Source organism: Rutidosis leptorrhynchoides, chromosome 1 (genome assembly GCF_046630445.1).
Source record: "Rutidosis leptorrhynchoides isolate AG116_Rl617_1_P2 chromosome 1, CSIRO_AGI_Rlap_v1, whole genome shotgun sequence".
Taxonomy (NCBI): Eukaryota; Viridiplantae; Streptophyta; class Magnoliopsida; order Asterales; family Asteraceae; genus Rutidosis; species Rutidosis leptorrhynchoides.
Window position 1 is genome coordinate 687,088,603 of NC_092333.1, and position 10,236 is coordinate 687,098,838.

At 33.1% G+C, this 10,236-nt stretch overlaps 1 protein-coding gene across 1 annotated transcript; it reads right to left on the reverse strand.

Moving 5' to 3' along the window:
* Nucleotides 1-4,507: 4,507 nt before the first annotated feature.
* Nucleotides 4,508-8,496, reverse strand: LOC139852442 (probable hexosyltransferase MUCI70). Its single transcript, XM_071841744.1, has 10 exons — nt 8,331-8,496; nt 7,572-7,927; nt 6,848-7,111; nt 6,526-6,739; nt 6,347-6,456; nt 6,057-6,256; nt 5,405-5,508; nt 5,125-5,312; nt 4,835-5,034; nt 4,508-4,741 (listed from the first exon to the last, which is right to left on the reverse strand). The coding sequence occupies exons 2-10, from the start codon at nt 7,822-7,824 to the stop codon at nt 4,508-4,510; spliced, it is 1,767 nt and encodes a 588-aa protein (XP_071697845.1). The 5' UTR covers nt 7,825-7,927; nt 8,331-8,496.
* Nucleotides 8,497-10,236: the final 1,740 nt, after the last annotated feature.

Below are 10,236 nucleotides of genomic sequence, written 5' to 3' on the forward strand. Positions count from 1 at the left end.
CGGCCCCCAAAACAGGGGGTTAAAGTGCCAAATCAAAATTTTCATAAAATATCTTAAATAAACACCACTCAAATATTCAACAGGTCATATTTTCTCTCTCGCAACGGGTTAATTTTTTCTGACACCATCGTTAAACTCGAAATAATTTTACGAACACAATGTCACTAACTATACGCAAAACGGACACTTTTTAAAAAACGCTAAATATTTAGGGTACTTTTCATATACGTTGATTTTTCACTCGCAGACTCTGTAACTAAACACAATAAAATACATTAAAAACCGAACACCCGGCGCGAAACGAGGGTTCGAAAACTAGTTATATGCTAATCTAGTAATTTTTCATGAGATTGGTACTGTTCACCATAGTAATCATGTAAATAACCCCAACTTCAGGGGTATTTTGGTAAAACAATATATATTTTTTCTTTTAAATTTTTTTTTTCACTTCTTTTTTCCCCTTACGTTTTCATCCTCTTATTTTTAAATGTTTAATTAATCGGCTGTTAACAGAGGCGACTCTAAGTGTATATCCGTGAGGTCATGAGACACCACTAGTTTGAAAATTTTTAGTAGAAAATACTATTTAAATTGTATGGGACACCACTAAATTTAACCGCAGGACCCCATATATTTTTCAAATTTATAGTTTTTCTTTAAAATTGTTTAGGACACCACTAAATTTAACTAATCGGATACCATATATTTTTCGAGTTTGTAGTTTTTTGAAAGTAAAATACCAATAAAAATGGCATTTAAATATAATTTGTAGTGAAAAAATTTCGAGACCCCATTGTACTTTAATCCTAGAATCGCCACCGGTTGTTAACCGTTTGTTATAAACGTTAAATTAAATACCAAAACCACTTCACAACGAAGCGCGGACCTTTTTTCACTTATATAGTTTAAAATGATCTTGTATGTCATTTAAATTTACATATGGTTCCGTACTTGCATAATCAGGCTAAAATCTTATCGAAAAAAGTAAAAAACAAAAAAAAACAAAAAAAACAAAAAAAAAAAAACCGCAAATACATAGAATAAATTCTTATGAGAATTTAGTATAATAAAATAACACACGAATATAAGTATAATAAATTCTTATGAGAAGTTATGATGTGGTTCAGCGGTTGGTGGTCTGCCTCCTTTGAGGGAGGGCAGGAGTTCGACCCCGTTGGCTACATATTAAAAACAAAATTTCATCCATGCCATGAAGTATCCACCCATGGCACATTTCCCATATCGTTTGAGGTGGTAAAGGGGAGGGGGGTTTTACTTGGTCGTGCCCTTGGATCGGTTTCAAGGTTTCCTCCCGGGAAGCGATGGAGGCGGAGTTATTATCGCTGCATCGACATAGTCGAAACGGGAGATGATCGCAACGGGTGGTTTAGTCCCCCGAAGAGATCCTAATCGTTGTCCAAAAAAACACACGAATTTAAGTGACTTATAAAATAATTTTGCAGATATGATGGATAACTTTAATTAATAAATTTGAGAATATATCATCCTGTCAGTGAATTATTAGCCCACTAGATTTATCATATGGGGTGGGCTGTATCTTAGAGAGATATGGGCTATGGGTCAACGAATATTTAGCCCATTAGTTTCATCGGTATTCATCTTCCACAAGCCGACTCAAAACTCTAAACTTGCAATCACCCAAATTTATTCAAGACGTCAAAATAATCTACTTAATTCAAAGGTAAGTACATGTTACTTGACGAGTTTATTTGGTTTAGGGTTTATTCATTTGGTTTAGGGTTTATGGGGTAGGAATGACGTAATGGTATTAGTCATATGGTTCCTGTTTGATTTAAGTTTGTAAATTAGATTTTATTTGATAAGTTTTAAGTTATTAGTGTGTCTTCTCATAGTCTAATGATGATCATCGTGGATCGCAAATTGTGAACCTTGTGATCGAAACAGGTCCTACGGGTCGATATCGATTTTTTTTTAACGGAACTCGATATCGATTTTTTTTTAACGGAACTCGATATCGTTTTTTACACTACTAACTATCAAACCCATATGCAGCCATACCAAACATCACCTTAATGAAAAAAACTGCAGTTTGTCCACAACCCCAGATACCGTTGCGCTTATAGATATTGTTTGTTAATATAACAAAGTGTTATTTAATACTCCGTAATGTGTTTGACAGCGTTACAAATGGGAAGCGGACGTATCTTCTATGAAGCTTATAGAGGAGATAAATTGGCCAGGATGGGTGTTTGTCTTGTAGCAATTTGTTACTCTGTTGCAGGTGTATGTATGTTTTCTGAACACAGACAGAAACAAAATAGGGAGAAGATGTCCGCATCTTCAGTCTACCGGTCGGATTAGACAACCACCAATGCCCCTAAGCTACACGCCGAGTGAAATTGCCGAAATCTTTGCTTATAATAATTTGGAAATCCCTCCCCATTTGCAACGTGGAGAGAATACTCCCGGTGCTAGTACTTCTGGTTCTTCCAATTTAAATGCTCACTCTAGCCAAAACAATGAGGAAGAAGAATTTGATGGAGGATATGATGAAGGATATGGCGGTATGTAATTTGTTGGGTTTGTTACAAGACAATAATGCTTTTGTTTGGATGTTTAATGTTAGTTTGTATTTGAAAACAATTATTCGATTCGGTAGGTTGCTCGATGTTGAAACGTTTGGATAATTATTGTAATTGTGGTATTGAAACTTTTATTTAATGCTATTGTGGCATTTTGTGAAATATAGCGTATTTGTAAAGGAGGTTTTGATATTTGAAATGTGCCTTTTTTTACAGCTGGAAAACAGCAGAAACAGAATTTGCTTTTCGAAAACAGCAGTGACTTTTCCGGACGACTCGTTCGGGAAGAGTCGTCCAGAATTTTTTTACATTTATTTAAATAATTAGCCACAAAATATGCATTATTTTATTATTATACATTTCCGGACGACTGGTCTTCCGGGAAAGGTCGTCCGGGGAATTTTTTCATTTTATAATATATTTATTAACAAAAATAAGCATTAATTTATTATTATTTATTTCCGGACGACACGTGGGGACCAAGTGTCATCCGGAAATGTCGTCCACGATCGTCAGGTTTGAAAGTCAAAGTGGGGCCCATGATCGTCCGAGAAAAAGGCACAAGTCGTCCGGGAAAACATTCTGGGACGAAGCTTTCCGGACGACTTTTGGGGACGACTTGTCGTCCGGGAATACCTTTCGGGACGAGTGGACGTCCGGAAATAGTCAAAAATATCGTCCGGGAAAGGTGGTTTTGTAGTAGTGGGAAGCCAACAACAACAACAGTGGGACCCACTAGTTTAATTTCCTCATTTTATCATAATAAAAAAAAAAAATCAAAGGATGTCATGCTCATCTGTTTTGAAACTTACCAACTCAAAGCATGAATGCTTCAGGATTTTTTTACATGTTTATAAACGAGTTTATTTGGTTTATTGATTAATTCTTTTGGTTGGGTTTTATGGGTTAGGAATGAAGTAATGGTATCAATTATACGAGTCTGGTTGATTATATAGGGCTTTGAAATCATAGTTTTAGTTTTAGTTTTATTTATAATTGGGATGGGATTTTGTTTGATAAGTGTTAATGTTATTGTGTGTCTTCTCATATTAAAACCAATTTAATATCAGACCCATATGCAGTTATTAAACCAAAGTGTTATTATCATCATACACATTCCCATTTTACAATACTATCAGACCCATATGCAGCAACCATAACAAATGACACCATAATGAAAAAAACTGTAGTGTTTCCACAGCTCCATATAGGTTGCCCTTATAGATATAGTTTGTTGATATAACAAAGTGTAATTTGATGATGTGTATTACAGCATTACAAATGGGAACTACTAGAGGAGGAGTGATAAGTGATAAATGGTCCACGAGGGTTGCTTACAGTAATTGGAAGCGCTGTTGGTATGGTATGTGAGTTGTAGCCTTGTAGGTCAAATTGTGAGTTGTGGTTTTGGAAAATCTCAAGTTGTTAGTAAAAAACTTCAGTTTCTTGTGTTGGTTTGCAACAAGTGCAAAACCAGTCATTGTGTTAAATATACCTAACAAATTTTTGTGATATTTCCATGAGTTTCGTCGTAAAAACAAGACTCTAAAGAAACTTAACTGACATATAGAACCAAAATTGTAAATAAATGATATTTTAATTTTGTCTTCAAAACTCTATATGTTATCTAAGCAAAATGTATCCTAATAATGTCTATTAGCTGCAAAAGGGATACAATATAATCAAAGAAAGAAAAAGAAAAAAAGGCCCTGAATTAACCAAAAAAAAATCATGTCTCAAAGATTATTTCATATAAGAGTATTTACAACAAAAATTAAAGGTATCAACCAAAATTGGGAAGACTCTATCCATCATACTACACATTCAAAATCATTTTAACTAATTACGTGAAGAAAATGCTATTTCTTTTGCTATAAAAAAAAAGAGTGAAGTGGGGAGGAAAAAAGAAAGAAAAAAAAAAAAAAAGATAACGAAACAGAGTATCAAATGAATGTGTTGTCCCGATTACTGGGATTTTTCACATGCCTCCTTGAACGAGACCTCCTCTCTACTTTTCGTCGAACAGGTGTGGTTTTCTTTGCTGAAATCTTAACAGGTGAAGTACCACCTCGTACAGATACAGGAACAGGAACAGGAGTAAGAACTCGAGTACGCTTTAATTTACTCACTGTAGGTGCAGGTGGCGGCATGTGCTCTAATAGATCGCGGTGATATGCCTATATAAAAAACATGATATTCGATAAGCCCTAATAAAAATATCTAACAGGTGGTGGATACAAAATGTAACAAGATTGTGATTACATACACACCTGTATCACAAAATTCCTTCTTTCACAATCCAAAAACATATTGATGCTCCAATTGACTTGAGCCATGATTTTGTCCCTAACAATAGCAAAGCTTAACTGATCCCTCGAAGTAAAGCGGTCAACTTCATTGAACCACAAACAGGTGAAGAGATTTGTAATTGGAATGTGTTCCTTTATGATGACGCACCCTTCAGGTACATCTACACCACAACCAGTAACTCTCTTTACCATGTGATTAACAAACTAACAAAGATTAAAATTAATAAAAAAGGATTAATAAAAAAACCCACCACTAATGATAGGGAGCTTAGCCTCGGAATAAGGGGTCAAACCCTCGTTTCTGTAAAAATCAATCTGGTAATCAATGGACGCGTTGTCGTATTTCCCTGCAGCTTTATTAGCTTCAGCTTCTTCAAACACATCAAACCGTCTGTAATGTTTTGAAATGGCAAAAGTAGCATTGTTGCGCCACAAGAACCTGCACAATGTACATGATCAATAGTTCAGCACATCATACTCATGATCAATATTCAATAGCTGAAGCTAACAAGACTGCATGCATGAAAGTACCTTTCAAGAAGTTGATATGGGTCCACAACAAGTTGCAGCTTCCCGTCAATCCATATAGAATACCTAACATTTGGAAAGAGCCTGTGTAGTAGAAGCTTCGGGATCTGTAACAGTATAATTTGATGTATATGTAATCTAATTCTAATTGCAATAAAAAGAAGAGAAAAAAAACACACATCTTACTTGCAAAAATCATAAATTGACTATTCATCATAAGGGGTATACTCGCTTAAAAAGGTAACCAACTTTTTCTAGCCAGAAAATACATAAAAGTTTCAATAGTTTTGATTTTCAAAGTTTCAGAAAGTAACCAAAATGACACACTGGCAGCATTCCGTAACTTTTGACCATAGTGACCTTGTTCTAATTTAGCGCTTGAAAACTGTGTATTTTGGGTGAGTCCCTTAAGTAAAATACTTAGATACGTCAATTGTTATTATAGCTGATGATAAGTAAGATCATGCAAAACAGCAAGCAAACCACGACTGGTTACTTATTTATGCGGTTAGCCCTTAATATTATAACTTAAACATGGTTGTTTTCCAATCAATGCAGATATATGCAATTTGCTCATGTTCTGAAACAATTAATTGAAACCCATCTGATAACTCATAACACTTAAAGAGAGAATAAATATATGTTTAGGACAAACCTTTCCGTTGCGTCTAGAATCAGAGTAAGGAACGTTATGCACAACAATTATCCTCCACAATCCAACCTTCATTCTGTAGTCCAAAGCACTAGAGTTTCTCATAAATGCTTCAGTCTCTTCATCAATAAACATATAAAATGGGATGTTTCTACTTGCAGCCTCACTAATCTTAGTTGGCTGTTGAATTACATCATAGTTTCCTGATACAAGAAGAAAAAAAACATTATATTAAAGATTACAAATGAAACATTTTTATAATTCAAAGAATGAATGAGTTTTACTAGGAGTACCAAATATGGCTGAGGCAACAATGACATCATGATACTGCTCCAACTCCACAAGATCAGAGACATCTATATCAAATCCAGTTTGGTAACCAGGTCTGCATCCTTTTACAAATCTGGAGAATACATAATATTAACAATGGTTTTATATGAGAGATTAATTTAAGTTTATAACTCAGACGTACCCGCAATGTACAGTCATTGATTCTTTAATATCATAAGACTCATTCCTTTGTTTTATTGAAGGGTACCCACCAAAATCAGAGCCTTCGTGTCGTTCAGTCTTAGTTGAAATCTCCTCGTGAAAATAAGTTAAGTGATTAAGTGTTGGTGATGTTGAGGGTGCGCTCGGCATGCTAGCCATAGCCTCCTCCACTGGAAGGTAACATACAGGGCAAGCTGGTACAAATGAAATCAGTTACAAAGTGGTTACAATACAGTTAAATTAGTTACAACTCAAATTTCTATTTCTATATGATATAAAAGATTCAGAAACAAGTTGCTTACGTCGAGGTCCAGGCCGTCTTTTATCACCTGGAGGAGGCGGAGGATATGCAAAATTCTGACACAAGTTGCTATGAGAAGACATGGATCCCGTAGAAAGTGTTGAATCAGTATAATAACGGGTACGAGGGTTTTCTTCACAAACAGACAGAGTTGTCTGTACAAAAGTACTATCGTCTTTCTGAGTACCAAATTTTGAGGAGAATTGTAAAGAAGTATTATAAGCCTCGTTTAAAGGATTAAAGATCATTCTGTCCGATGTTTCTTCTGGAAAAAAAGAGCATAACAGAACAGAACCAGTGTCATATAGGTATAAAGTTGCTTGCAAGATTGAAAGAATAAGTAGATGGAAATTGACAGAATATGTAGCACAGATGCATGTTATGAATAGATTATTCCATAAACTACACTAGGCTATCTTGGAGTGGTTCTTTAATACTCTAAACAATGAATATATATAGATGAAATTTATAGGGAAAAAAAAAATTCATATTCTCAGAATAAGCATTAACTTTTAGACATCCAAATCAGAAAACTAACAGAAACTTTCCTAAAGAATCACTTTTGATAAGATTCACCACTATAACATAATTCCAGCAAATATGTTACAGTATACGAGCAGAGAACCGTAAAACATCTAACAGTAACGACTCCATAAACGATAAACGATGTATAATATATTAAAACTAGAGAACTATGAATATATGGCTATGATTATGAAACAAACCTCTATTGGCGGAAAAGAACCCTGACACGAAAGCCAAGAGAGCAAATGAACCTAAAATCATCATTAAAACCTTCTTTCTAGTTAGATATCTACACAAAAACGGAAGAAATTTATCTTTCTCCCTCGAACCAGTCAATGACATTCTCGAAGCCTTCCGCACAATGAATCCATTTTGAGTCTGCAACGAACCATTCTGCACCTGCTGAGGTGATCCATAACTCTGTGTTCTAAAATCCAATGACACTCCAGTCATCTTAGTTCTAGTCTCGCAGTTTCGCTCTTCATCGCCTCTTTCTCAAACACCTCCCTATCATTCACAACAACCACAATTCCTCCGATTACAAATCGAATTCAACCTGCAATTTTAGCAATTATCGTCAATTATCATTGCATTCTCATGATCTGGTCCATTAAATATATACACATTAACACAATAATGTGTGCGCACCAAACTTTGGTACAAATTAAGGTAAATCAATCTGAAATCCTATTCACATTAGCAAATCACAACATAACACTTCATGTTACTTCACGATCTATGCCCTAGCCAAAAACGCACTACTTAACATTATCCGTACAGTAATCTAACAAGTTATAATCAAAATCAAGCAGATTCGATGACATATACAGTAAACGGATACAGATAAATGTCTACGTGTGTATATATATATATATATATATATATATATATATATATATATATATATATATATATATATATATATATAGATATATAGATATATAGAGATACGAACTTACGTGTTTAGTTGCGATACAATCAGCAAAATCGAAGTAAAATAATGGCAGCAAGTATACAAATCTAGGGTTTCGTGTTACGATCGATTCAATTAAAGTATTTGAATCAGATGATTTTTTTAGTGCAAAACCTCAAAGTCAAATTCTGTTGTAAAAGATAGGCACAAAAATTGGTAATATTTGTTATCATAAGAAATAATTAAGAATTAGAATTAGCCAATGAGATTGGTTATAAAGGGATCCGGAATTTGGATTTCCTAAATGGCAATTGGTTTTGTGTTGGAACCGTTTTATTTTATTTTATTTTTAATTTAATTTAATATAATATTTTATATTTAAAATTTATTTATTTATATATGTATATTTTTGTAATAATCTTCATAAACCACTCATGCGTTCATCTCCTACAGTTGCATAATCCGCCTTCAACTGCTGCCCAGAAAAAAACACGGCACAATCTGAGGAAGGGCATGGGCGGTAAAACTCCTCTCCTCAACTGCTGTAGTGACCCGAACTTTTCCATGATTATATATTAAATGGAAACTATATTTGCATGATTAAATGTTTCCAACATGTTAAACAATCAAACTTGTTAAGACTTGATTATTTGAAATGAGTTTCATATAGACAAATGACCACCCAAGTTGACCGGCGATTCACGAACGTTAAAAACTTGTAAAAACTACATGATGATATATATATGGATATATATATATATATATATATATATATATATATATATATATATATATATATATATAATATATATATATATATATATAGTTAACATGAAATTATGATAAGTAAGTATCTCACTAAGTATATTAACAATGAGTTATATACATAAAAATGAGACTAGTGAATTTAGAAACTCAAAACGGTATATATAACGATTTTCGTTATAACAACGTCTTACTAAATACATATGAATCATATTAGATATTGATACATTATGTATAACATGATAAAATGATAATTATATATATCATTAAGTGTGTTAACAATGAACTACATATGTAAAACAAGACTACTAACTTAAGAATTTCGAAACGAAACATATATGTAACGATTATCGCTGTAACGAAGTTTTAATATATATATATATATATATATATATATATATATATATATATATATATATATATATATATATATATATATATATATATATATATATATATATATATATATATATATATATATATATATATCATATTAAGATATATTCATACATCATATTATCATGATAATATGATAATTTAACATCTCATTAGATATAATAAACAATGGGTTAACAACATTAAATGAGATCGTTAACTTAAAGGTTTCAAAACAACACTAACATGTAACGACTAACGATGATTTAACGACTCGGTTAAAATGTATATACATGTAGTGTATTAAGATGTATTAGTACACTTTTGAAAGACTTCATGACACATATCAAAGTACTTCTACTTAACAAAAATGCTTACAATTGCATTCTCATTCATTTTCATCAACAATTCTACTCGTATGCACCCGTATTCGTACTCGTACAATACCCAGCTCCTAGACGTATATACTATTGGTATATACACATAATAATTCAGCTCTTAGCAGCCCTAGATAGTCAACAAACATGTGGAACCAACCATTTGGCAACTAGCATGAAATATCTCACAAATTTACAAACTAATCGAGCCTAAGTCACAAGTGTAGTATCACGTTTTTCTTCACCACCCATAACACTTTCATTTTTCAATTTTTATGCATCAAACACATCTCTCTCTTATTCTCTCTTGATGTTGTAAGTGTTCTTCATCATCTTTATCAAAACCTAGCTCAATCTAGTTCAAAAATCCTAACTTAGATCAACTTTTAAAACAACTACTCAAGAACACATCAAGAACACTTCCAAGTTTACTAG

Coding starts and splice junctions, on each gene's coding strand:
- LOC139852442 (XM_071841744.1), bottom strand. CDS start 7,824: ATGACTGGAGTGTCATTGGATTTTAGAACACAGAGTTATGGATCACCT. Junction 6,740..6,847: donor AAGACGGCCTGGACCTCGAC/GTAAGCAACTTG, acceptor CATTTGTACCAG/CTTGCCCTGTATGTTACCTT. Junction 5,035..5,124: donor TAAGCTCCCTATCATTAGTG/GTGGGTTTTTTT, acceptor GTTGTGGTGTAG/ATGTACCTGAAGGGTGCGTC.